Source organism: Erigeron canadensis, chromosome 2 (assembly GCF_010389155.1).
Source record: "Erigeron canadensis isolate Cc75 chromosome 2, C_canadensis_v1, whole genome shotgun sequence".
In the NCBI taxonomy this organism is placed as follows: Eukaryota; Viridiplantae; Streptophyta; class Magnoliopsida; order Asterales; family Asteraceae; genus Erigeron; species Erigeron canadensis.
In genome coordinates this window covers 34,138,639-34,166,518 of record NC_057762.1, presented here as the reverse complement: position 1 = coordinate 34,166,518, position 27,880 = coordinate 34,138,639, and the positions used below count along the sequence as shown (strand labels likewise).

The following is a 27,880-nucleotide window of genomic DNA, read 5'->3' as shown; positions in this document are numbered from 1 at the left end:
GAGGGAAAACCCACCAATTTAACCGCTACAGAATGCACAACGTTAAATTGGAGGTAAAGCCTCATCTACTCAAACTCGAACCCCGGTATCCCAGGATCCAAGCATCATTGTAGGACTTCGGAATGCCGATGGAGTTTTTAACCCATTGGGAGTATAAAAGGTGGTGAAATGAAAATTTTAGTTTTTGATAGATTCAAATTTAAGGCGTGTAAGGTTTCCCCCCAAAGAATTCATATGATCCCCACATATATAAATACAACCTCATCTTCATTGTAACAGTGCTTCAGACCTCCCTTTGTCTTCTTCCTTCAATTCATTCTTCATTTATGCCTCCTCTTATTATAATTTCTTCATGAAATAATTCATGGCATGTTTTCAAACCAACATTATCATCATTAATATTAACAACATCAAAAAAATGTATAACAACAACTCGGACCACCCTCGTATTTCTTTCTCTCACGATTTCGCCGAATCGATTCATTCTTGCCCACAAATCCTTAAACCCAACGCACCGGTTTCCTCGGACTTTGAGTTTTCGGTTTCTGGGAATAATATGATGACTGCTGATGAGTTGTTCTTTAAGGGCCGTTTGTTACCTTTTAAGAATAATGTTTCCAATGCTGGATCCGTTGTTGGTCAGAAAACTACACTCCGTGATGAGCTGCTTGCCGGAGAAGATGATGACTCTGGTGGTGGTGGCGTCGGCGGCGGCGGCGGCGTTTCTTCCAGGCCGCCAAAACCTTCTTCAAGTACCAGGTGGAAAGGTTTTTTGGGTTTAAGGAAATCTCATATTGGGTCGAAAAGATCTGATAAAGGTGATGGGTCAAGAACCGGATCCGGTTCCGGGTCGGGTCAAGATGATGTTTATGTCTCCAAAACTCCACAGGTTTACAAAATTTTATTGTGTTCTATAATAATCTTAATGGTTTGTAATGTTGGCTTTAAGGACTATATATCAGTAATATCAGTTTCTAAAACATCTGAAAAATACTCTAATTATTATTTAGTGTATGTTAAAAGTGTTAATTAGAATAATACTCAAAGAAGTGCTAGAATAATTGTTATCAACAAAACTCTAATTTCAAAATGTATTTTATGAGATTTAATAAAGAACAAAGATTTTTTGTGTTGATACAAGTCCTTATAATAATAGAATATATTAGTAGATGTTAATCTTAATTAGGCAAATACTATGAAGATTATTATATTATTATATAGTTAAGTTTCCAAGATGTTCTTGTGAATTGAATCTTTTGTAGTCAAAGGTTGTAATTGTTGCTAAATTGACCTTATTTTATGAAGTAAATAAAAAAAACTAAAATCTTTAGATTGGTATATAATTCCTTTCTAACATGGACTCTCAAAGTATAAGAGTAGCCTGTTTTGAGGGATTTTCACATTCAAAAGTGCACTAGAAGTCCTGACCATTAAATTGCCTTGCCCGTCCATTTGGACGGACATTACGTTTCTAAAAACCACTTGTCAACTAATTAATGGGTGGTAAAATTCATGAATGTCTTTACTCCTCATATCTAAAAAAAAACATATTCAAAGATTAGAATTTATATTAAGCACGGACTTTGAAGGTTGTAGATAAATAAATACGGTGTAGTTAGATATCCAATATCCCCTCGTGAATTGAATATTTCTAGTCAAGATTGTCTATAACATTATATTAACATATATATAAATTTTGTAAATTGAAGCTCTTGAGTTATAGTCTATTATATAATATTGAATTACCCAATTTTTTGGTGTGTATGTATGTCATATGCTCATAAATGTTTTAAATGATTGGCAGGAAATGATTAAACAGGGAGGGGGAACAAGTAATTGCAGGGACATGGATTCTAGGATGCAATGAGAGTATAATGTTGTAAAGGGGGTGTTATGGGTGATTTTATATCGGAAAATGAGGGTTATATTTTGTCATTTTAGAGTAGAAAATTTGGAACAACTTTAGGTATTTTGAGTGTCAAAAGGGTGTATTGTGAAATCACCATAGAAGTTAGTGTTTGATTGATGGAGGGCTTGTATTGGAGGGTGAAATTGTAATTTACTAGTGGGATAAACGGATCTCTAACAGTCAATTTGACATCAACTTCAATCTCTTTCACAAGATTCTCCTTTTTATGTTTGTCTTTATGGTATCAAACACTTGCACACTAATTCTTCTAACTACCAACATTTATGTTCCTATTTTTAAATTCTAATTTCCTTTATTGCCCTTGCTAAGATTTTATTCACTTTCTTTAGTTGATCTTTCCCAAATGACCAATCTTGTGTTTATGAAATTTTGAAGTAATCTCCTTATACTTTAGATTTCATATAGTAATTGTTTAAGGGTAAAGTTACTCTTAAATTAATAGGGGATTAATCTTGTATGAGAGAATGATAATAAGCGGTTGGAGGGTGAAAATAGAGGGTTTTGTACTTGCTGGTGGTTCCCTAATGGTGTGAAGGATTAGCCTCACGGTGTGAAGGATTAGCCTCACGCTACCAAGTGTTGGAGTAAATATCTTAAGTGTAGGTATGAATGCATTGCCCTTTCTAAGTTGTTGTGGAGTGGTATTTATAAGCCTCCCATGAAGGGTTTCATGAGATGGGCCGAGATGTCTAGAAGTTGGGCGTAACGGTTGACTTAACGGCAATCTCCGACAGGAGGTCGTCATCGTTAGACAGCTGTGTGGAAATCGTTGGCTTGGAGACACAAGCATGAGTTGTGCGTACCAGTGCACGTGATTCATCGTACTGTTTGTCGGCTAGGCCGTCGTAGGGTTCGGAGCCTATTGCTAGTCTCGTTTCAGTCTCCAAACCGTCATCGCCGGAAAGTCCGGAGCCTATGGGATGGTACATCATCAGTAATTTTGTTGTTAGTTTAGTTATTAAAGGTTCTAAAAATATATATCATTACTTGTTTGTAAACTAGATTTCATTATTTCAAGACATATAAATAATATAAAAGTTTTGGTAAATGGAAACATTAAAGGTAGAGTTAAGATAAATTAAATAGTTATAAGTTATAACACTTCTTATAAAATTCATGAGATGAGTTTTTAATTAAATGCAACTTCAAACTGCATTTAGTATTTTTCAAATAATAATAATGTTCTTTCCGACTCCATCCGTAACACACCGCTCTAAATGTAATATTATTTCAAAGACATTATTGCTATACTTGTTGTCATAGTAAGTTTTTTTTTATTTATCATCCCATCTCACATACCTTAAAGGTACAAATACACATTATTAATTTTATCCCATCAACATTAAAAACATTATATGCATTTACTCTTTAAAGAAATGCAATATTTAATATGCATGTTGTGTTATTCAAAACAAATGTTTGTATTTATTGTATGTTAGGTAGGAAACTTCTTTGAATAGTCAAAACACGGTTTAAAAAAAGTGTTCATTTGGGCAGGTTGTATAGCTGTTGTATAACTCATAACTATTAGTATCATGCTATTTGATACACATCATTCTTATGATATGTTATAAAGGATACTTTTGGTTCACTTAAACTTTATAGTGTGTTTCAAAAAGTAACTACTGGTACAGTGGTACTACTATACGAAGTAGACGTGATTACTTTAACCGTGTCCCGTTTATCGCAAAATAACGATTTTCAGGAAAAATCCTACCAAGATGCATCACTTCAAAATATTAAATTTACATATTTATGAGTAGAAACCTCATATATCTCAACCAACAAAACTGGTTTAATGATTTAATCAATTTATAATGATACGAAAAATGGATTTCCTCTTAAAAAAATGTGTGATTCTGGATTGGGTTGGATAATGTTGACCATTGACTGAAAGTCAAAGGAGAAACAGCTAAGGAACAGCTGGGGTGTAAAAAACAATGAAAGCACAAAGTACAAACAAGTACTTCATCTTTGGTCTGACACTCCCCCAACATTTAACCTTCAAGTACTCCCCGTAACCGTTAATTGTGGGACACCTGTCCTACACCCCAAAGATGCTCTCTATTGTACTACTCTCTATGCACATGGTACAATCATCTTTATGCTATGTGCATATCCCCTTATTCCTGCGACAACTTACACCTTGGAACTATGTTACAAACCAAGGGTCAAGTAATTAACCATCAATCGGTTAAAAATAAAGAGTGATTCCTTTGAGTAGGTGTTTAGTTTAGTGTTTGGAACTTTGGATGTATAATTGGATAATGAATAATTCAATCGGCCTATGTGAGTTATACATTTTGACTTGGATTAATGAATTATTAGATTAGATAATCCATTATATATGTTTTTTTTACCCCTGGTGTATCTCGACTCAAGTTTTTGGTATCTCGACCATATCGCTCCAAAATAGTGGTGACCCCCTGTCTGTAATGGCAAATTTGGTATAGTAAAAACGGGTCCCCTGTCATTAATAGTCTGGTCGAGTTATCAAAAATATGGTCGGAATACCAGACGCCTTTTTTAACTGTATGCCACCAACATATATAAAGATGTTGTATATGGCCGTGAAAAGATAACGTAATGATCATTATCATTATTTAATTATTCTAACATTGGTTCATGCATGTGATATATGTATGAAAAATAGACCAGCTACAAGTGAAATTTTGAGGTGATATAATATCTAGATATTGTTTGAAGAAACTTGTAGTGCTAGTAAAGAGCACTCGTAATGTCCTCTTCAATAACTAGTTCTTTCAACGTTACATCAATAAACAGGTTTTATATTGTTTATGATCTTGATCATCAGGTATTATACCTCTTCATTCATTTTCGATTAAGGTGGGAAATGGTGCAAAAACATCTTTTTGGCATGATGTGTGGAATGGAAGTAACAACATGGCTTCTAGATTTCCCTGTTTATATAATCTAGAGCAAAATAAAAAGGTTTTGATTTGTGATAAATGGAGGAATAATAGTTTGGTGTATGAATGGAGGCGACATATTCGAGGAGGGGCGGAGGAAGTTGAACTTAGTAGCATTTTGTCATTGCTGAATACATTTGTACTTAGCAATGTTCCTGATAGATGGGTGTTTTCTACATCTAACTTGAAGGAGTTCTCGGTAAAAGGGGTGCGAACATTGATTGATAACAAATCTTTGCCCATCACCACCTTGGTTACTAGCTAGATGGAGCAGAAGTGTTCCTCGAAAAGTTAACATTCATGTGGCGTGTTAGTCTGGATAGGCTCCCAACCCGAAATAATTTGGCTTATATAGGTATAGATATCCCGTCTATTTGCTGCCCCTTGTGTGATAATTCTGTCAAGACTTGTGATCATGTTTTTGGTTCATGTGAGGTCGCTTCTTATGTATGGGCGGGTGTCTCTAATTGGCTACAAATTGTTCTTTTGGCTTCACATGGACCAGCCGAGTTGTTACAGTCCGTTGATATGATGTAGATTTTCATGGAAAAAAAGCATGTTGTTGAAGCTATTGTCTTTTGTGGTTGTTGGTTTATTTGGAAGTTTCGTAATGACAAGGTGTTTAACAAGGGGAAACAAAGAAAGGAGTACATCATCGATAGCATCATTGTCTATTCATACTTGTGGGTATCTAATAAAATTAAAAAGAAACACATGTCGTGGGTGGAGTGGCTTTCTAATCCTCTCTCTTTCGTTTAGCTTGTTTCGTTTCATGATAATATAGTTCGCTTTGTAATTGTATCGTTTGTAATTGTTGTGTGACCTAGTATCTTGCTTGAGGTCCATATATTCTTAAGATATATATAATTTTGATGCCGTTAAAAATAAAAACGTTACATCAATAAAATATTAGTATTTTTCAAACCGTTAAACCAACCACTAATCTCTTAAAATATCTTTAATATCACCATTAGACTATTAGTCTAGAATCTACCATTCATAACTATTTAATTCTTTCCCAAAAGAACTGATTTTGGGAAAAATTTCTTTAAAACACTCGTCGTCCTAGCCACACAGCCTTCAATGACTAGCCAATGGTGTTGACGGTCATTAGTCGGATGACTAGCCAATGATCATTGAGGGATTAAATCTTTTGTTTAATCAAAGAACTCTTGAGCTTGTTGTCATTCTTCTTGAGCACGCTTTTACATGCATTGTGTGAATCTTTGTAGGAGCCGTCATATCATTGGGCCTGGATAACAGACCATTGTGAGTCCAATAATAAACTTATGCTACTAATTATTAATATATACTGACTATGACCTACTAAATTATCAGTTGAATTCTTTTCTGAACAGCTAAAAATCAATCAAATTTGGAACTATAATCTTGTTACGACGTGTCTATCTTATCCTATTTTGAGTTACATCTGTAAGTCTACATGCAAATCTGAATGTAGTTTACCATTTCAAACAAGGAACTCTATAATATGCATGCTTTTTGTTGAGTATCAATCTTTATAGCCTGACACATTGTAAAACTCCATATGCATTTACATAAATTTGGCTATGCCAGCTAGAAATCTCAACTATCAATGATTATAGCTAATCCAAAAATAATCAAACATCGAATAACTGAAACCAAAAAAATAAAATACCCAAATAATCCAACCTGAATATTGAATACCTTAATGGTTTAACCCGCCTAATATGAACAAAATATCTTATATTCGTCACTCACTAGTCACTACTATTGTCCAAGCCCAAACGCTATACAAGTCAACATAGTTAACAGTCAAACCGACCATAGTTCCAAAAAGTGATTAACGATGAGTTATAAATAATTAGAATACACTGTACATCGATCCCATCCAGTTACCGGATTATGGTTCAACTAGTGAAACTGATCTTGAAAAATGAGCTCATTTCTGAACTAAAAGTAAAACAATCACGGTGTAATATTTAGGTTTATACTAATATAGTCTATATCTAACACATTTTGGTGGCTTAGAAAATGCCTTTTTAGTTCACTTCCTAGGTCACAAGTTTGAGCCTTCTCAGCCATTATTATTAAGGAACCTCAACCGGTAACAACAAACTGGCAACTGGAAAGCTTTAAGGTTGAACTGGCCGAACCGCCTGCTCCAGTTCAGAAGACTATTTAGAAGTCAAGTACTCAAGCCCAAACTATTTAGAAGTCAAACATGGTCAGATCTACATGATCAAACTGCAAGTATTGAGGCCCAAACCATATGTAGACGGACAAAACTCAACAAAAACCACCATGGCGTCAAGAATTTATCATCAGTGAAGCTCTACATGATCAAAATACAATCAAATAAGCCCCTCACTATTTACGTGTCAACATGATCATCAGTTAAAACAAAAACTAGCTAGTAACTGAGTATTACCAAACAAGATTATACAACTAAACGACAAGTTACTTGTTAAGCCCAAACTAATCACATGCTAACATGTTCCACATTCATAACAAAAAACAAATTTCGAAAAAAAAAAAACAGTCGAAACAATGAAACATAAACCAACCTATCACCAAGAATTTATTACCAGGGAAGACAAAAGTACAAGCCTAAACTACCTAGTAGTCAACATGGTCAATACTCAAACACGCACTACCATAGCTTCAAGAGCTTATCACTACTGATGACCTACATGATCAAAGTACAATTCTTAAGCCGAAGCTATTCACAAGTCAAAAGTCAAGAAAACGAAAACCACAAATAGGTTCAAGACCTTATTACCATTGCTACCATGGTTCCTCCACCTTTTTCTGGAACTCAATTTCATCCTTCTCAGCTTTCTCTTTCAGACCACCCACAAACTCGTCGATCTTTCTATTACTTTCATATAACTCTTCCAGCTTGGTCTCCAAAATTTTGATCTCATCTTCATTCCTGTTTCGTTTCTTTATAGCCTCCACGTATTGTTTTGCACCTACAGATTCAATTGCGAATGTTGCGAGCACACGTACTCTACTGCGTAAAAAACCAACTTTCATGCCTATAAGTTCAAATGATTTTAGGGAACTATCCCATTGATCGAATTCTTCCTTCCTTGTAGTCAGCTTACAGTTTCTTAGAGCATTTGCAATGCTTACGGTTTCACCAATCATACCCGCCACCAACTTGTGAAAAAGGCCATCTGGAACACCATCATGAAGGATTTCGTTCCTTTCCATGCAAAGATTGTAGTAATCTAGTCGGATTTCTTCTGAAAGCTCCGAGTCAATGCATACTTTGTTGACCACAATGTGAAAGTCTTTGAAGGTGTTCGATTCTTCTACTGAAAGAATCGCTTTTGGGGAACCTCCTTGAACTTCTGAGCCAACCCCAGAATGTTCCATGGCTTGGGTGCTAAGCTGAGTCGGTCGTTTAGACCTCTTTTGCTTCTTCTGAAACATGGTTAGGGAAGGAGAACTAGAACGCTTTCTCCCCTTAGTTTTAGGAATTGAATTGGGCATTTCTGTGTCGAAAGTGGGTGTGTTAATATAAACGAATAATGAATATGCGAGATAGTTGCATATAGGGTGGCAAAAAGAGCAGAGAGATCCTGTAACGGGTCAAAATTGGGTAACTTTATGGTATAGGTTGAGTTGGGCTGGGATAAATCATTATACTTTTTCTCAAACATATCTAACTTTATATATAAGAAGCGTGTCATAACAATCTAAATAAAATGATTTAGGAGGTCTTGGTCATTTGACAATACACTTAGGCTTGTTTGGTCCAGAGAATTTAAAGGAACATGAAGGAAAGAAAATTGGAATTTTCCATGTAAACCCAACATGAGAAGGAAGGAAATCCAAATTTCTTTCCACCAATCTCCTTTTAATTCAGTGAACCTAACAGCCCCCTAGGGAGATCTTTGAGCTATTTGACACATTTGCCTCGTTTCTTTTTAAGAGGCTTCTTTTATTGTACCCATTTGGCCCGATAAATAAAAACAAATATAACCCAAAATCCCAATCAACATATGTGAACCGAACGGGTCAAATCGCCACCCCAGTTGCATCGATGACCTCTTACAAACCTGGAGTTGTGTGTTCCTTGTGCGCCTCATCGGTTAAAATGCTTGGTGCACCATCAGCTTCTTTTGAATCATTTGCCCTTACTATATAAATCTACAAGTTCAAAACAAACATTACACATATTAGAGAATCCTTGACATGTTTATCATAAACAAAAACCACAATGTACTTAGAGAGAGAGAAAAAAAAACCAGAAATGTAAAAGAAGATTATCACCTTAAACTTGCGGGGTTCAACTAACTGGAAGATCAAAACATCCCCTTCCCGCAATTTATGTGCAATTGAAAACCCCCTCCACCCTGCACTAAGCCCAAACTTGGATGCAATGAACTTGAGAGTAGATTGCTTTCCATTTTCATCTTCAACTACGATTGAAGAGTCATCTTTTGGTAGATGTGACCTGCAGAAAGACAATGGAACGCCCTGTAACCGAGAGCGCAAGTTATCAGTTTCTGGTGTGGCAAAGTATATAACAAATTTACGAAAAAATGACGTTACCATCCAAAAACAAGTAACAACATGTGTCTTAAGCATTGGTTTTATAAAGGTAGGATGTTCATTTCCAAGGCTCGATAGAACTTCCTGTGCTTGGATCATAGTTGGTGAGTTTGGAACTTCAGCATCGCCTTTTTTGGTTGCAGCCTTTACTTTTCCCAAACCCCTGCACAAAAAAATTTCATGACTATGTTTCATTAAGCAAACAAGAAGATTCTATGATAGACTGACCTCTTATAAGTTCCTCGAGGACGTCCAACCTGCGCAAAAAAGTAACCTTTAAAGACCAGGTTGTTATAATCAAGATTACTTCCAATGCAATGCATGTGACAACTTGCTTTCCTACGGACGAAACCAGTTAAACTTTTGTTCTGTTCTATCGGTCCATCATTCTTTTTTCATAAAAAACTATATTGTATGCTCAACACCCTTAATAATTCAAGAATAAAGTTATGCACAAGCAATGGGTGATTTTGTGTTAATTCTAAACCGTAAATATATGTTTAACGGGTGTTCCGAGAAGTGTTCATCCAAAAACCATCGAAAACGGAACAATTTAAACCAGATATATAGAGAGAGACTTTAAGAAGAGTATTTCTTTCAGAAATTAACAATTTAGGCTAATTTTTCAGACTTTCCTAAAACTGTTCAAAGGTTTTAAAACCATAGAATCCCAATTACCAATACCAAAGTTATGATCTTTGTTATATTGTAAATATATTAATATATTATTATTATATCTAATCTAATCTAACAAATAATAAAAGAATAAAAACAACAATGTACTAACTGAAAAAAGATATATTACTGTAATAAAAAGAAGAAAAACCTTCTTAAGTTTCTTGTTCTTGTCGGTGGTGTCCTTTTTTAATGATGGAAACTTGAGTTTTGCCGGTTTCAACTTTCTCCGTTTTTCCTGTTCAAAACACACACCAGATCCAACCACTAAATGTCATATAATATATATATATATATATAGAGAGAGAGAGAGGGGGGGGGGTGAAGAAATTAACTACTGGATTAGGTGTAAAAGGAGCAGAAGCAATAGGTGAAATCCGAGCGATCACGGCATCGAGGTCGTCTTCTTCTTCTTCTTCTTCTTGTAATAATGGTGATTTATTATTAGTGTCTGTAAATGTGAGTTGAAGAAGATCGGGAGATGCTGATTTTGTTTCCTTCACCGGAGCTGGAACTGCAGCTGCTACTGTTACTTCTGTTGCCATGGCTATTATGTGATGATGATGATGATCATCAACAGCTTTACAGATCACTACACAAACAGATAGAGCCACTTACAGTGTGAATTATTGTAGCAAAACGGACATTGTTTTTTTTTTTTTTGTTTTAAATTTTTTACTTTTGGTAAATGTGGATGTAATGAAAAAGAAAAAAGGTCAATTCGGTACTACTTTTACTCTCCTGATAATGTTACTGTTTAACCTCGTGGGGGTCAGAGTTTCCTAAAAATAAGAGAGAATCTCTTTGTATATCTTCTACTTAAGAAATTATTGCATATTATACATGATAATCTTCATTTTTTTTTTAAAAATATTTATGGGTGAGAAAATAACTGATTCAACATAAACTAACATTTTTTCTTCTTTTTGTTTCATTCTATTTTAATTCTTTTTTTTTCTTTTTTGAAGTATTAATCTATACTATATTATAAAACAGATTTTCTTTAGATTTTCAACATTGAACTTGAAATTTTCAATATTGATTTTAAGTACTTCTCTAAAATGTCCCTCCTATATATTTTATATTTATTTAAAATAACTATAATACTCTTTTTCTCTCCTCAAATCTCAACCAATCATCTTTTTTTTCTCTCCTCCATAAATCATTTATTCCTACAATTCATTCAAAATATTTTATCTCAAAAACCGTACATCGATAAATTATAAAAATTGTATGGGTGTTCTTAAAATTTCATGCTCTTTCATTAGAGATATCATTCGATATACTTTCGACAAATTTTTAAATCCGAGGGCGGAGCCCGTACGGCTAAGGCATTTGACTATCATACTCTATGACATATCAACTCTTATAATCTATCATACTTTATGACCTAGGTATCACTCCACCATCTCACCGCCATAACGCGCGGGTACTTGCTCTCGTCATAAATAATGTTGTTTGTATTATATAGTAGTTAAAATAGTAATAATGTTTTTTAAGTTCAAGATATGTAAATAACTTCAAAACTAAATAATTAAAGGGTTAATATTCATATCAATGAATTCATATATGATAGGAGAAATGCTAGAATGATAGGTTTAAAAATTAAATTGTCCACCAATTAAGTTCCAATTTTTATTTTTTATTTTATCTTTTTTCTCCTTTTTTTATCGTGATATATAAATTTATAAGTTTTTATTGGTAACTAATTTGTCATTTTATATAAAAGTATTTAATTGATGACATTTATTGATAACATTTATTACAATTTAAAACAGTTCAATATAAATTGTTTTCTGAACATTCAGTCAAGATATGAAATCAGAGAAACCTTACAATATAATGGTAAAGTCTTACATGTACCCAAGACAACGAGATGTTGACCATAGGTTGTTACAAGTATTCAAAAGAAAAACCCCAAAACTTGTCATTTCTAAGGACCAAACTCAAGAATTTGGGTAAAACCTAAAGATGTCTCTAACCAGTTGAATTAGTTATCATTGGCTCGATATGAATTAATTTAATTAAAAATTGTATACTGTAGTTTTTATATTAATCATTAATAACCATTAATACATGATTGATATTTGAGAAAACATAAAATTTTGAGATTTCAAATTCAAATTTTAATGTGAACAAATTATTTTAAAAATGAACATAAGAGTTTTTTTAAGTATAAGTTTCTTTGAGTTGGATAATCATGCTGTTAAACCTAACTTTACTCTTAAAAAATATATATAAATTATTATATTTTATTACAAAATGTTTGATGTTTAAGGATGTGCATAACAAGGAAGAATACACAAAATCAATGGTGGAAATTATATACTCCGTATATAAAAAATTGTATAATACATATGTCACCATAACGAATGTAATATAATGTTGTTTAGGCGTATGTATCATTACTTTATTATTCTTTTATTGTTTTTCAAATGTCCAAGTTGATTAAATGATACGTCATAAAATTCAAATATGTAAGCTTCTAATATAAAAAAAATACAAAAATTATATACACATTAACTATAACATTTAGAATGCATTTAATATTTTCCTTTAAAAATATTTATGCATTGATTAGAAAAAACAAATAAGTAAAAATAAAAATAAAAATAACCTTCTACTTTATTAACTAATAAATGCTAAACGCATTTTATAATAATGAGAAACACAAAAACTCATTGATGTTAGAATAATAATTTTAAAATATATATGGGTAGTAAGTTTTTTATTTATATTATAAGTGTAACGTCATATCCATGTTTTACCATTCCTACACCAAAAATTACCAAAGAACACAGCAAGTAAACAAGTACTCGCTCCGTCCCATAACTTAATACAATCTCACCCTAGTTTTTCCATCTTCAACTTAAAAAAAAGGTTATTAAAGGTCTGCATGGTAGTTCAATCACCACTAACGTAGTAACGTACTAACGGTATCTCACCCTATTTGTTGGGACTCTTAAACTACTTGCAAACTCGTGTTTCTAACCTGAATATGCACAATTATCACACAAATAGCCGAATAGGATTGAACAACACAGAAAGTTTTCAATAACAAGTGCATCTCGGCATGCTCAACTCATAAAACTGCATATGTGGACTCAACTTTTCAATTAAAAACCTAAATAAAAACCAACGGCAAATATGTTACTACATCAATCCTCCACGAGAACCACAATCATTAACAACGACAATTGCAGAAACACAATAGAGATATGGGAACTAAAAACAAGGACACATCAACACCAAAGCAGAAATTCTAAAAAGTCGCTACTTTCCATAAAACTCCAAGGAAAGATTAATAGTTCGCTAATTAAAGTTCATGGGTCATGAGTTATCGAGATTACAAAACAAAGATTTTAGCAAAAAGAAAGCGAACAGCCAAACACAATTTATATTGTAGAGCTCACCATGGTGTATCAACCTCCTTCTTGAGCCTGTATTCAAAGTTGTCAACCTTTTGTTTCAAAATACTAGAAATCTCCTCGGCCTTTTTCGTACTTTCCTTTAGCTCCCTGAGCTTTGCTGCCACCATCTTGATCTCTTCCTCAATGTGTTCTTGGTCAATTTTAGCTTTCAGATACTTCTTCACATCTCCTACACCTTCTGATTCAAACAAAAGCCTTGCAAGAGTATTCATCTTATCAAGTAAAAAGTCAACTTTCATGCCCATGAGCTCGAAAAATTTAAGAGATTTATCCCACTCTTCAAACTCTTTCTTTGTTGTGGTAAACTTGCAGTTCTTAATCTTATTCGCAATGCCAACTATCTCACCAATCATACCTACCACCAACTTGTCATACATGTCTTCACGAAGACTATGGTGGAGGAATTGCTTCCTATAGAAGCATAGTTTGTAGTAACCAAATCTGACATCATAAGGAAGCTCACGGTCAATGCAGATCCCTTTGACCACAATGTGGAAGTCTTCAAAACTTTTCACTTCTCGAAAAGATAGCTTGGGTTTTAAGGGTTTGTAAACTTCTAGAACTTCTGAACCTACCTCTTCACTCTCGTTTCCAGACTGTTGAATGAAGTGGCCACTTGGACGAGAAGGGGCAGCGGACCTTGATGAAGGGGCAGACCTCTTGCGCTTCATTGGGACCACAGCAAAAGAAAGAGACTCCGGATGCTTGTTACTCTGTTTCTCAGGAGACAGTGTGATTGTTTCCACATCATTTCCTACTCACATACAAAATAAAAGATAATTATCAAAAATGAGTAAGCTCGAAATAGTTTTTAGCCGAAATATCCATGCCACCTTTGGTGGGTCATTAATCCACGAGGTTTATGCAAAGGAGCCCCTCCATTTAAACTGGGTAAATCTCCTATACAGGCGGTGGGTGGAACCTAGAGGTTGTTTGCATCTAGTGGGATTTGAACTGAATCTCCACATGTGTGTGAGTTATCCACCAAATGTCACTAAGCCATCTCCTAGGAGTTAAAATTTGAATAGTTACCTGGAGTCGATTCTTCTGTATGTGCATCCAAATTCAAAAGGGCAAGAGCCCCGTCTACTTCTCTAGAATTGGCTTTAAATATGTATACCTACAAAAGTAAGACCATTTTACACATTCACACTGTGATTGTTTACACTATTAAAAATATTAAAAGCGGTAATAGTAAAGAATAACAAAATACACAAACGAAGACGCACAAGCGTACGCGCACACACACATAGGTGAAGTATCATAGAATTAATGAGAAAACATATGACAGGAAATTTAGTTTCTCACTTGAATAATTGTTGTTCTTTGTTTACTCTTTTTTTCCAGTGAATTTTTATGGGATGTCTTTATGTTTTTATATAAAATTTATAAGGGATGCACAGGCATGAGCAAAAAAAATGAAAAACCAAAAAGAACTGATGTCTTGTTTTTTTGTTGGCAGAAAACCCGAACTTAGTGGTGCGGGTCTTGGTTTTCTCTAAAAAACCCAGCTGAACCGAATGTGTATATTGTATTTTTAAAGTATATTACATCAATTTCAGATTACGTATATTTTTTGGTGAGAGTGGTAACGTAAATATACATGGAATTATAACTTCTGAGTCTAAACAGGAAAATCAATTGTATCTGTAGGAGAAAATACACAACAAAATCAAATGGTGTTACAAAAACTGCATATCAAATTCAGCACCTAAAACATAGAACTTGTCAATCAATATCAATTGTATGAGTGAATCTCATAAATTATGGGCTAAAGGGCTGAAATTGTAAGATGAAAAACAGAAAAAAAAAAAAAAACCTAAAATCGAAATACCAAACCAGTTGAAAACAGAACTGAACAGTTCAATTTTGAAAACCCGAAATTTTCAAAATGGTTTCAGTTTTAGCCAAAAAATCGACCAAAAACCCCTTCAAAAAGTGGGGTATTTGGTACAAAACCGGTTTATGCAATACACGAACGTCATTTTTGGTAGCTTATAACCCGTTTTGTGAGCTTTCCTCGTTTACAATATGCATGTATCATTTCTATTTTATCGGATGTCCCTGAAGGGACACAATATGCATGGATATAATACACACACACACACACACACACACAGAGAGAGAGAGAGAAAGGTGCCACCTTAAACTTTGTAGTTTTGATTAAATGAAACAACAAAACATCTCCTTCAGTTAAGGTATGTCCAATTGCAAACTTTTTCCACCCAGCGCTGATCCCAAACTTGTTTGCAATGTATTTGACATTAAAATGTTTTCTTTCTTCATCTTCAAGCACAAATATAGCATCTTTATTTGGTAGAAAAGTTTCACAGAAGTTACTTGGAAGCCCCTGCAAACCAAAAGGGGTATATTGTTTTGTTAGAAAAAACTTTAGCAAAAACTTGGTTGCAAGGAGTTAAAGACTGAGGCATTACCATCCAGAACCCAGATGTGACTTGTGACCTAACCATCGTCTTTATGCAGCTAGGAAACTCACTCCCAAGACTTGACTGAACCTCCAGTGCTTGGATCATAGCAGGTGAACTCAGAACTTGAGTTTTGAAGACTTTAGTTTGAGACTTTCCTCTCTGCAAACTGTGCAAAAAAGATAGCCGACATCAAATATAAAAGTGTTATATATAGCAGGATAAAACAACTATAGAGCAAGACTCACCTCAAACCCGAACTTGGAGGATTGCTAGTTACCTGTTGATGAAACTACAAACTGTAAATTTCACGTTATACTAGAAGAACAACTACAGGGCAAGGAATGGTTAAAGAATGTCATTGTATACCAGAAAACTTTAACTATAAACTGGTCTGTACATAATAGACTCCTTACTTTCAGGCATCTAGCAGAGATGAGTAACATTCATTCAAAAGCAAATTAATCTACCAAACTCTTAGTAGCTCACTCGAGCTTATCGCAAAGGGAAACAAGATTAAAAATAAATGCACCCCTCTCTTCATAGGTTGATTCCAAAGTCTTTAGCGCTCACGTCTCTTGACTAGAGCAATCAGGACTCAAATCATAAATTACAAATGTTGTCAAACCAACAAACTTTACTATTAGTGCTAAATCACTTTCATAGGAACACTTAAAACAAGCATTTTAAATTTAGATGCCAAGAATGACCGGGGAGTTATTTGAGTGAAAGCCCCAAACTCAAACGCTAAACATTAAGTCCTTGAATCTTGAACCTCATTATATCTTGTATTCAAAGCAATATAGGTAAGCAAATAAGGCATATGGCTTTAACATAATGGAAGTGATGAAAACAAATTACGACAACTACAAAACGGCACATCTTTATTCCAGACATTGTCATATTTTTACACTTTCCGCAATTGGTTCTCAGACCTAATCAGTTAGTTTTCAAAGCCTTAATTGATTGCGATATTAAACGCTTGACAAGTAGACCATAACTAGATTTACATTTATAATTAGAACAATTAAAAATGTTGTTCCTAAATTTGGCAACAACGCCCACTACAATGTCACAGTTAAAAAACCTTTCTATACAAGATCGTAAAACCCAAATAGATTCTTACAAAATTAATAATTGGAAGCGGATGCTCCTTTTCCACATAAGATCTAGAAATATCAAATCTCACCGGTTTCGACTTTCTACTTTTCTGCTGTCAACAAAACAAGCAGATCTAGTGTTAACTAATTAATTTCTATCAAGTATATTGATAAATTCATAAATAACATGTAACAGGGTATGACTAGCGATACCCGTAAAGTAGCAATGGGGAAATCAGACGGAGAATCTGAGGTTTTCGCCGTTGGGGAGGGGAACAAGTGAACTTGAGAAATATTGGGGAATTTCAACTCATTTTTGGCGATATGAAGTTCGGTACACTCAATGGCTATGTTCAAATCTCTAGTGACTGGGGCGGCCATAATTAGGTTTGAATCGGAAAGAGAGATTGAATTGTAAATGGAAAAGTTAGTAAGAGGTGTTATAAAGAGCTCGGTGATTGTCCATAACAACTCTTTTCCACATGTCGTCCGTTACAAAATAAGCATTTTATTTTATTCTTCTTTCAACAATAAATGGTAAAATAACAATAAATGATGGTTTTCATATCTTTTTATAAATAGTATTTTTATTATGTGTAACAATCACATGTTATAGTAATAAAGTAGGACAATGTAACATTATGTAAGTGGTAAAACATCAATTTGTACCTTGTATAAGAGCATCAGGTATGGTAGACTCGACCCAGGATGTCACATCAACGCTACATCACTTTCCCACTCCACCCCATTTACCCTTGTTATCATGCAAGATCACCAAGGATATCCCTCATTTATCTACATTTAATGTGTGTCAGAGAGGGAAACCAAACTCCAACAGCAAACAACATCACAGAGCTGACGACACCAAACTAACTCAACCCCGAACAACCCGGTATGGTTTCCAAACGATGTCGAACACGATGTCAGGTGAAGACATGCACTGTACCGGATGCTCTAATAGTAACATATGGATGTTTAAGTAAAATTTGAGGAATAAATCAGCAAATGGATCCAAACATTGTTAATTAACTGATAGGTGTTGCTGGTAGCACCTCAAGCCTCACGGGTACCGCTGGAAATTAATTCTTATATGAAAGGATTTTTTTAGTAACATGAGGTTTTCTAAAAGTATACAATCAACATCTCATTTAAAAAGGTTTGTGCCTAGCAACACTTATTCATAGGTGTTGTTGGCTTTACCCATCATTTTCCCTAATTTTTATATTTCATGGATTCACATTGCAACTCCAAAACAATAAAGTTTATTTTGATTGTAGGGTTTGATGGCATTGACCAATAAATGGATACCAACCAGTATGTCTACTCCAGATCTTATGTGGTGAATCAAATGAACGAAATGATACCCCGAGTCTTACTTGTTGTTTTTGGGACGTAGAATGTACAAGTACCTCAAAAAGGTTTATCCTGCACAACATGAAGAATGATAAGTAAGCTAGTCAGCTACATTCCCAAGGTGTTAGGGTATAAGGGGGGAGGGAGTACTAGTTTGTTACCCAAACTTACCCAAATCATCTTCCAATCAAAACCCTCCAACTCACAACTACCCAATTCTACCCAATTCTTACCCAAATCACTGGCAATACATACCCAATTCTTACCCAAATTCAATTTCTTTTCAAATTTTTTTTTTCCTACATAAATATATTATTAACTTAAAACATTTTATTTAAAACTTAAACAAACATTACACAACACATAAAAAACAATACATAATAAACGGAAAAAAAACACACATAAAAATAAAAAGACTACAATTATTAAGGAAAAAAACTAATCGTCGAGAAATGACAAGTCTTGAGCCCACACATGTTCGGTGAGGTCATAACGAAGACGATGATGGATGTCTTCGTTTAGTAGCTCACCTAAGACGCTATCGTCAAACACTGGTTGGACCGGCGGGTCCTTTATGTGAACCGGTGAGATTGCTCTGCCATCGCCTTTTATGATCATGTTGTGTAAAATACATGCTGCGTAAACATACTACCCGATCTTGTCTTTGATCATGGGTCGAAGAGGACGCCTAAAAATTTTTCATTTCCCTTTTAGAATCCCAAATGCACGCTCCACATCTTTCCTTGCCGCCTCTTGTAACTTCTTGAATCTTTTCTCCTTCGGGTCAGTAGGATACGGGTATGCTTTTACAAACGTCGAGCACTTACTGTAGATGTCGTCGGTTAGGTAATAACCGCGTTTGTACTCTCGACCATTAACGACGAATGGAGTATCCGGGGTCGTGCCATTTCGCTCCGTGAGATACAAGTCGGATTGGTTCAACACGTTTATGTCGTTGTTTGAACCGGGGCACCAAAATAAGCATGCCAAATTCACGTATCCTGAGAAGCGGTGATCTCAAGCATAATAGTGGGAACGCCATGGTCGCCTCTCGTATATTGTCCTCTCAAGTATCTAGGACAATTTAACCATACGATACTTTTTTCGAAAGTAAGCATCGTCGTATTTTGGTTCGTCAACAAACCAATCATTTAGTAGTATTTGATGACCGACTTCACGTTCTCGATTGACGTATCTACGGTGTTGAACGTCGTTAGAGTTTGTCGTGTCGTCCATCCATTGAACCGCGTTTTGCAAAAAGTGGACATCGGTCTCGGATGACGAACCCGATTCCACAACGATATCCCGCGATTCAGAAGATGTGGAAGACATTTTCAAGATGGGGTGGTGATTATTTAGGTGAATGGAGAGAAATATATGTGTTTTATGTATATATTGAAGATGGTTTAGTATATTTATATATATATACAAGTAAAAGGGTTTTTTTTTTAAATTCTGGTCAACTAGCCGTTTAGCGGGGGGGGGGGGGGGGGGGGGGGGGGGGGGAGGCACGCGTTTTAACGTTCAAATTTGTTACCCACCTCTCGGTTACTTAGCCCGAAATGCTACCCGATTTTTGATACTCGATCGCTACCCGATAGGTGGGGGTGGTGTAGCCGATCGGGTTCTACGTACCCGATGATATACCCGACTAGTACTCCTCCCTACCTAAGTACATATGCATCAAAAGGAAGTACATCTTACCTAACATGGAGATCCTCGACGGGTGTGGAAGTCATTTGGTTAGAGGTCCGGATGCTACGAGACATGGTTGTAAACGTCAGCCAATTCCTCGGCAGGATCTCTTACCTCGGAAGGCGGCCAATCCAAGTAAGGCAATATTCGAGTGAAGTTAGCGGGTTAACAACAGGAAAAAACAAAAGGTTAGGATCCGTGGGAAATTGGTCAAGAATCTAGATTGGTGACAGCATTGCTAAATCTCTTAGATGTTACACAAACTACCACCTTATTTCCATTTTTACAATTCTTATCGAATTGACAAGTTACTTGTAGAAATTTTAGGTGTTTTTTAAATTATTTCTGAATAAATTTTTATCTTTAATTCTTTATACATATATTTTCAATTTATATTTTTTTTATAGAAAGTCCCGCTCCGGGTACTCCGTGAGTACTTTCTGAGTCGTAGGGTACTCTTAACTCGGACCCAAGTCGACGCGAGTCCGAATTCTCCAACCTCGTAGCAATGTAGCAGACTCGGTTATTGAGCAGGCATTTAAGTATAAACTAGTGAATACTAACTAATTGATGTACACGTCAGGAAATGGTACTTATACAATAACCACGTATGGACATGGTCGGGACTACACCAATGCTCTAATTCATTCCTTGTCCTACGGGACTAAGCTCCTTGTCTTGCACTGATAACAAACACAAGAACATGTTAAGTAATTATGTGCGAGCTTGGTTTTAACTCAGGAGCATGGGGCACATTTTTAGCAGTGTATATACCTATATCAAGCACAAAGGTATGAAGCAAAGTATATCTTGCATAACAATGGCAATACAACAACTAAAATCAAAAATAAAAATAGCACACATGATTTACATTTTTCAATCCATTAATGCAATCAAAGTCCAAAATACACATTAAGAACCCTATATTATTCATATGAACTTACAGATGAAAATGAGCAAGAAGATACATTAACAAAGGCAAAACTAGCTTAGGCAATCTATGACTCCAACTTCACCGACAAAGATATAACCATTCGGTAAACACTCACCATGGTTGTAAAACTTGTTAGGTGGTACTCGAGTAGTAGAAGTAATGTACCTATAACTATGTTAGGCGATGGGGGGTTAGTGGGGTTCTCACATTTGAATATTTTGAGAAAAAAAAAATTAAAGTTATATGTAATGACATATTGAGGGGACTATATAAATTAAAACCCTTCAATGTTCATAGGACCCTATAACTATGTCTAGAAAAACAACTATCACAATTCTTCGAACACTTCAAACAAATTTTGACCTAACCTAACTTTTTGGTGGATTCAGCTCAACTCGCAAAGGTAATTTGACCTTGTAGTGAATACTCATCGAGTACTCAGCCTTATAATATGATTTTAGAACATTGACACTCACTCTCCACACTCGAAAGTCACGATTATTGTATGGGTCCATCTAAAAGGGTGAGTGTTTTCGGATGTATCAAGCTCAACAAGAAACACTATTTGGATGTATCCTACTTTATGAATTTCTTTTGTATGTATCGAACTGCCAAGTTTTACTGTGTGATGTCTCAAACCCTCTTATGACTTGTAAGTTGGTGACATAGTACCGCTTTGATGATGTGGCATCTTATCTAGATGCCCATGATAGCAAAACTACAAGTTTCCTAAGGAAGACGTCACCTCATACATACAATAACAATCAATTGAAAGTTTGATTATCAACCATATAAAGTTTAAAAGTAACATTGAATGCACGCAACAACATTTTTGGCGAACACACTTAAATCGCCAAACCTAAACTAAAATCCTTCGACATCTAACTATACACGCACAGTCGCACAAAAAGTATACATTGTGCTTTAACAAATAACAACCACATAGGAAGCTTTACATTAACACCTAATAAGGAAGTTCAATGTCAACAAGAATAAATCTAATTGAACCAAAGTTTTTAATTTCATAACAACTACAATAATATATATGTGGTTCCTAAACAACCCACATTTCACATTTTTTTTTTTGAAAAAGTCAAGTATATATCTATATTTATATTTATATCAATATCAAATGTTATATATAAAGCATTTAACCAAATAAAATTCTTACTAAATTGATCTTCAGAGAACGTTGTTCCTTTGGCACATCATTTTCAGAAGCATCAAACCTCATTGGGTTCGATTTTCTCCTTTTCAACTATTAAACAAAAGTAAAATAAAATAAGATTGAAATAAAAACATGTATGAGTAACTAACAAAAATATAAATAATCATTAAAAAAAAACAAAACACATACATTTAGGGAGAAACTTGAGGTTGTAGATAATTCATCAGAATCGGATGTTTTAGAGTATTCTCCGGTGACCGGAGATGCTGTCATTGTTTAGGGTTTTTGATTTTGGTCGGAAATTAGAATTTTGTTGTTAAAAGGAGGGAGATGGTTTTTTTTTCGTTTCCTTTTTAAGGTTGTTGCTGTTGTTGTCAAACAGCTGCTCATTTCCACGTGTCAGCCTGTTATTTAGCATCGATGTTTGATCTTCTAAAGAGAAATTGGTGATATTTTGTTTTGTTTCGTTTTGTTGCTCGAAATTGGAGTATTTGGGAATTAGCATTGTGTGTGTGTGTTGCGCTGTGATTATTTTCAAAGTGAGTATGATATCCGGAACTAAACATTATGTAGGTCCTGTCAACCTTGACCCGATGACATGGTTGAGGAGACAAAATGTATGGGTCATATTAATGGGTTGGAATGGGTAGAGTCGAGTTAAGTCTTTAATGTAAATACTCGTATAAACCATAAAATTAAATTGATATAGTATGTACTTTGACAAAATCTTTATGTAATTTTAAAAAAAAAAAAATTTAACGAGTTAGCATTCGAAACACCACAGTGACATTTCATTGGGCAGTATGCGGTGCTCGAACCACGCATGTCTAGGGTGAAACCTAAAACTCTCGAAAACCCCCTAATAATCTACTCCTACAAATGTAGGAAGTGAGATTCGAACCCTGGTAGATTTTCCTAAGGTCAAAGACCTTGCTAATGAGCCACCAACCCAACGTTATGAGTTATGACATCGATACAAGAGTTGGTTTGTTTAAAAAAAAAAATCTTTTAGAAATCCTTAAAACTTTTGTAATTTTTTTGATCTAAAAATCCCCATAAATAGTATTCATATAACGTATCACATAGAATTTTAATTTTATTAAAATGATACTGCTAAGCGTTATATATTTCTAATATATACTTATTTGTGGTAAGAGGGTATAAACTTTTAAAAGCTATTAAAGCTATTATTTAGAGGCAAAACTAATAGACTTTAAATTCAAAGGGTACGTACAAATGAAACGTATAGATAACTACAAGGCTAATAAAACAAAAAAGGTAATAAAAGTTGGATAATGATAAATCAATCTAATTAGTGTGCCTAAAGATATACCTAATAGTAGGAAAATGATTTATCCTACTAACAAATTAACCTAAAAATCCTCCTAACAGCTTTAGAAGGTGACAAGTAGATACCACTAATTATCTTTCCTAATATCACCCTCTGATTTTTCACATGTCACAATCCTATTAATTAGGAGGATTTTTAGGCTAATAAGTTAGGAGGATTGATCATTACCCCTAATAGTAAGATGATGACATATGAAAAAAATTAGGGGGCAAGATTAGGATAGAGAATTAGTTGAATCCACATATCAAATTCTTAATGTTTTAGGTTGATTTTTAGGCATATGAGTTAGGTTGATTAATCATCTTTCATATAAATTATATGGGTCATCGTCGTCTCTTACATCTCTCAACCTGCAACACTTTTACCTCCATTACAATCAAAACTCAAAATTGCTTTTCTTTTACAACATTAGCAAGTTCAGTTTGCATCCAGTCATTCATATAAATCAATAAAGGTAGGTCCAAACCAAACCTCAAGGTACGTCCTCGAAAAATCATCGCATCATTTCTAAAAATATTTAAAAACTTAGACCCACCTAGTATAACATCTAGATCCGCTCCTGGATATGATAAGTCATTGTCTTCTGTCATGGTAATGGTAATCTAATGGAAAGGTTTAGGGTGAGTTTTTATGTAAATAAAAAAATTTATAAATAATTAATTACTGTGATGATTTTTTTTATTTTTTTTTATTTTTGTAAAGTTGGTTTCGATTCAGACGTGTTGGAGGCAATTTTAACTAGAGATTTTCTGGACCTCCAACCTCATCTTCATGGAAAATTCCTTTGAGATGAGAACCCCAAGACTCGAACTTGAGATTACTGTAATGATGATATGCCACGAGGGTTTAATGTTTTTTAGTAAGGTGATATTGATATCATTATTTTTGATAGATTATTCTGATATATATCTATACTCCTATATAAAGATTATCACCCATTCCATTTTTAGAAATAGTTACTCAAATGTTACAGGGGAATTTACTAAATTGCCCCTTAATAAAAACCCATTATGGAAAGTGTTTTATAAATTACCAACTTTGCCCTTAATTAATTAATTTACACAATAAACCCTTATTTTAATACTTAACACTTTAAACCCTTATCTTCTAAAACTTTTCACTATCACAATTACATCAACCTACACCACTTGACACCGCCACCACTACCAACAGTACCATCACCGCCACCACTAGACCGTCTTCTACACCACCGCCGCCGCATTGCGCGGGTACCATGCTCGTATATTATCTATACTCCATATAAAAGCAAACTGCCTATTTTTTTTCAACCATTCTACCTTTGAAATACCTATTATACCCTCCTACAAACAAATATCCCTTCCACTCTTTTAAGTGATTTTCTTGTACTACCCTTCCATCTATTTCCCAATGTCTATCTCTAATCTTATTCTCTATTGCTCTCGCCTGATACCTAATATAAAAATTAGTTTCATCTCGACGGCAATCAACATCAACCTACAAAAAGATTGGTTTCATCTCTCCCTCACTCTCTCTGTTAACTGCAAAAAGGTACCGACACATTTAACCATCACCTTTTCAAAGACACCGTTGCATCGCGCGAGTACCCATCTAGTAAATAAATACAAGTGTGCCTATAAATGTACTAATATCATCTTAGTTTTTTTAATGGTTTCAACTAATTTCTATATTGGTTCCCGTAGCTAGTTTAAAAATTAAAAAGATAACGTCATTTGTTAAATATTTTTTTCAAAAAAGTTTAAGTTTCATTGAAAAAATATAAATTATGAAACTAATATACTATTAGACTTTCAGGCGGATGAGTTTTCTCCGAGACGTGGAATTAAGTGATTTCGTGCGTCTGAGGTGGGTACTTTTAGCCATTAGGGTGTTGCATACTAAGTATCCAGTTAGTTGGTTGTTTAAAATAATTAGATTTTTTATATATATAATTAGATAAAGTTTTCAAATGTTAATCATTCCAATACTTATAACTTATTGCCATTTACTATTCCGACGTCTGCAAAGAATCAAATTGGATTAATCTTGTTAATTACTTATTACTAGAACGGTACCTACGCGTTTCGATGGCAATGCAGGTAGCGGCGATGGCGGTGATGTAATGGCCGCGGAGGTGGTGGTGAGCGGCGGTGGTGCTGGCGGAGATTGGTGGTGGTGGCGATGGCGAAGATGACGAGTAGTGTAGGTTATTGATGTAATTCGGTTTTGGTGAAGTGATGAAACTTAAAATGTAGACTATTTGTTTTATAATATAGTATAAATTAACGATAGAGGAATTGATTGATAATTAGGGATTTGATGGAGTTGAGTTAACTCTATTTAGATTGGTTGGCCAGAGGTATCTTCTAAATCCACTATGTGGGCTTCGGGGGTGAGTTCTTTTCAAGGTCTCGGGTTCGAGTCTTAGGTTTCCCATCTCAAGGTATTTTCCATGAGTAGATTGTCTGCAACACGTCTGAATCGAAACTAACTTTAAAAAAAAAAAAAAAACTTAGGAATTTGAAACTTAAAGATTCTGAGATCAAATCTTAATGTAAATAAAATAATCTCTAGTTTAACCATACCACTGAGTCACGGACACCACTAAATTTGAGTATTTGACGTTCATTAATTTATGACAATTCAGCAAATTAATGAGTCAAACAGGGCAGGCCTATCTGAATGGGCTTATATGTGCACTATAAAGCATTTGTTGATATTTAAGGGCGATTCCTAGCCCATTCTACATCCTATGTGGCTCAGCCCAGGAGTCTATAGAGTATTTACTATCTAATCTAGACATCTAGCTAGTTGAAAATGACCTTTAAAGTTTAAACCCATCAAATTTTCTTTGAATTATTGCCCCCCGGCGAGCTCTATTATAGAAATAAAAAACCCCAAAAACTTTAAGAACATTAATCCATTAACTGATTTGATATACATCTAATGAGATAGTTCTGAAGCTACAAGCTAATTAGATTTGTACTAGATTTTAGACTCGTGTCCAACACTGGACACAAGACTTACGACATTATTAAAAATAGATATTAATACATGTAACTCATAAAAGCTTATAAGTTCAAAGTTGAAGATATATGTAGATTTTATGTGTTTAATTCAAATGTCAAGAATGTTAAGCTAATAGAAAGAAAACTAATGTAAAAAATAATATTGGAAGCATATACCTTCATTCGGCAGTTGAAAACTTTTTTATAGACGAAATTTATTGTAATGTCTTTTCTCTTCTCATCTTTATCACATATTAACACCTTAGAGCCCCTTATCGACTTAACTCGAGATACTGCGATGTACAATTATTCTTGTGTGAAAGCTGGACTTTGTAGATAGAACCAAATTTTTAAAAAAATTGTAAAATAATTATTTTAGTTATTTGTTTTTTATTAATTAAATAAAATTATGTAAAAAACTAAATGGTGACATTATCGAGAGTCAATTTGATGAAATCAAGCGATATAATTGGCTAATAAGTCATAAGTTCAATTGTCTCTATTAATATTAAAATATTACAATTAGTCAATTACTATTAAGATCTTTATATATATATATATATATTTATATAATAGAACATATTATTGGATAATATTAGATATTATTCTATCGGATATATATTAGATATTATTATTTATTTATTATATCGAAATTATTGGGTAAAAAGTGTAAATTTATGATGGAAAACAAAAAAGTGTAAATTAAAGTCAAAATTGAAAACAAAAGTCAACATTAAGAATTCGAGAGCTATGATTGGTCGATAAGTTATTAGAGCAACTGTGTTTTAGTATAATAAAAGATTAACGAAACAAGCTTAAAACACTTGCACTAATATTTGAAAAACATGTTTTGACTATTGATGTATGAGGAAAAAACAGAAGTCTTGATCCTAGTCTAATTATGATAAGGATTGATAACTAGAAAGTTCCAATAGTACTCATATTTCCTAATAAGAAGAGAGTTAATCAAGAAAAAAGACACTTCACACTTGGACACCTTTTTGTAGATATATAACGCGATATGATCAATTTTGGCTATTTCTTCGATTGAAATCGCTACGTAATAAATTAAGTTTTAAAGAAAGAATAAACAGCAAATTACAAGTCATATTGTCTACGTTCAAAAAAAAAAAGTCATATTGTCTCATGTGTGTTTCCACTAAAAGCAGGCAAAAAGGTTGCCTCTTCTAGAAGCTTCGGATTTAATTTTACTACATAGTTTAGTGAGAGTCGATAACGGCGGCTTTAGATTAGATGTATGGATTTGCCGCCATCTTAAGTCAAGATACACGCTTAAATTTGACCTCTCTTTTTATGTTTATTTATTTTTAAAATAAACCATCATCAAAATGATT

The 27,880-nt window shown here is 34.2% G+C and overlaps 3 protein-coding genes across 6 annotated transcripts; 1 reads left to right on the top strand and 2 right to left on the bottom strand.

Annotated features, from left to right (window-relative positions):
* Nucleotides 1–311: 311 nt before the first annotated feature.
* On the top strand, nucleotides 312–2,119 carry LOC122590280. Its single transcript, XM_043762608.1, has 2 exons — nucleotides 312–889; nucleotides 1,805–2,119. The coding sequence occupies exons 1-2, from the start codon at nucleotides 365–367 to the stop codon at nucleotides 1,865–1,867; spliced, it is 588 nt and encodes a 195-aa protein (XP_043618543.1). The 5' UTR covers nucleotides 312–364; the 3' UTR covers nucleotides 1,868–2,119.
* Nucleotides 2,120–7,390: 5,271 nt separating this feature from the next.
* On the bottom strand, nucleotides 7,391–10,744 carry LOC122589479 (B3 domain-containing protein Os01g0234100-like). Of its 3 annotated transcripts, XM_043761772.1 has the most exons (8): nucleotides 10,416–10,744; nucleotides 10,232–10,318; nucleotides 9,634–9,662; nucleotides 9,406–9,568; nucleotides 9,124–9,330; nucleotides 8,910–9,000; nucleotides 7,622–8,342; nucleotides 7,391–7,528 (listed from the first exon to the last, which is right to left on the bottom strand). In XM_043761772.1, exons 1-7 carry the CDS (start codon nucleotides 10,623–10,625, stop codon nucleotides 7,627–7,629), a joined length of 1,503 nt encoding a protein of 500 aa, XP_043617707.1. In that variant the 5' UTR covers nucleotides 10,626–10,744; the 3' UTR covers nucleotides 7,391–7,528; nucleotides 7,622–7,626. The 3 variants fall into 3 exon arrangements, with proteins under 3 accessions (XP_043617707.1, XP_043617706.1, XP_043617708.1); XM_043761771.1 differs by having other exon boundaries at nucleotides 7,391–8,342; nucleotides 10,416–10,743; XM_043761773.1 differs by having other exon boundaries at nucleotides 7,391–8,342; nucleotides 10,419–10,743.
* Nucleotides 10,745–13,340: 2,596 nt separating this feature from the next.
* LOC122590182 (B3 domain-containing protein Os01g0234100-like) lies at nucleotides 13,341–22,711 on the bottom strand. 2 transcript variants are annotated; one of them, XM_043762515.1, is made up of 7 exons: nucleotides 22,377–22,711; nucleotides 22,191–22,277; nucleotides 16,186–16,217; nucleotides 15,947–16,106; nucleotides 15,655–15,861; nucleotides 14,544–14,631; nucleotides 13,341–14,265 (listed from the first exon to the last, which is right to left on the bottom strand). In XM_043762515.1, exons 1-7 carry the CDS (start codon nucleotides 22,458–22,460, stop codon nucleotides 13,490–13,492), a joined length of 1,434 nt encoding a protein of 477 aa, XP_043618450.1. In that variant the 5' UTR covers nucleotides 22,461–22,711; the 3' UTR covers nucleotides 13,341–13,489. The 2 variants fall into 2 exon arrangements, with proteins under 2 accessions (XP_043618450.1, XP_043618451.1); XM_043762516.1 differs by lacking the exon at nucleotides 22,377–22,711 and adding an exon at nucleotides 17,707–18,462 and having other exon boundaries at nucleotides 22,191–22,242.
* Between the last annotated feature and the right edge of the window lie 5,169 nt (nucleotides 22,712–27,880).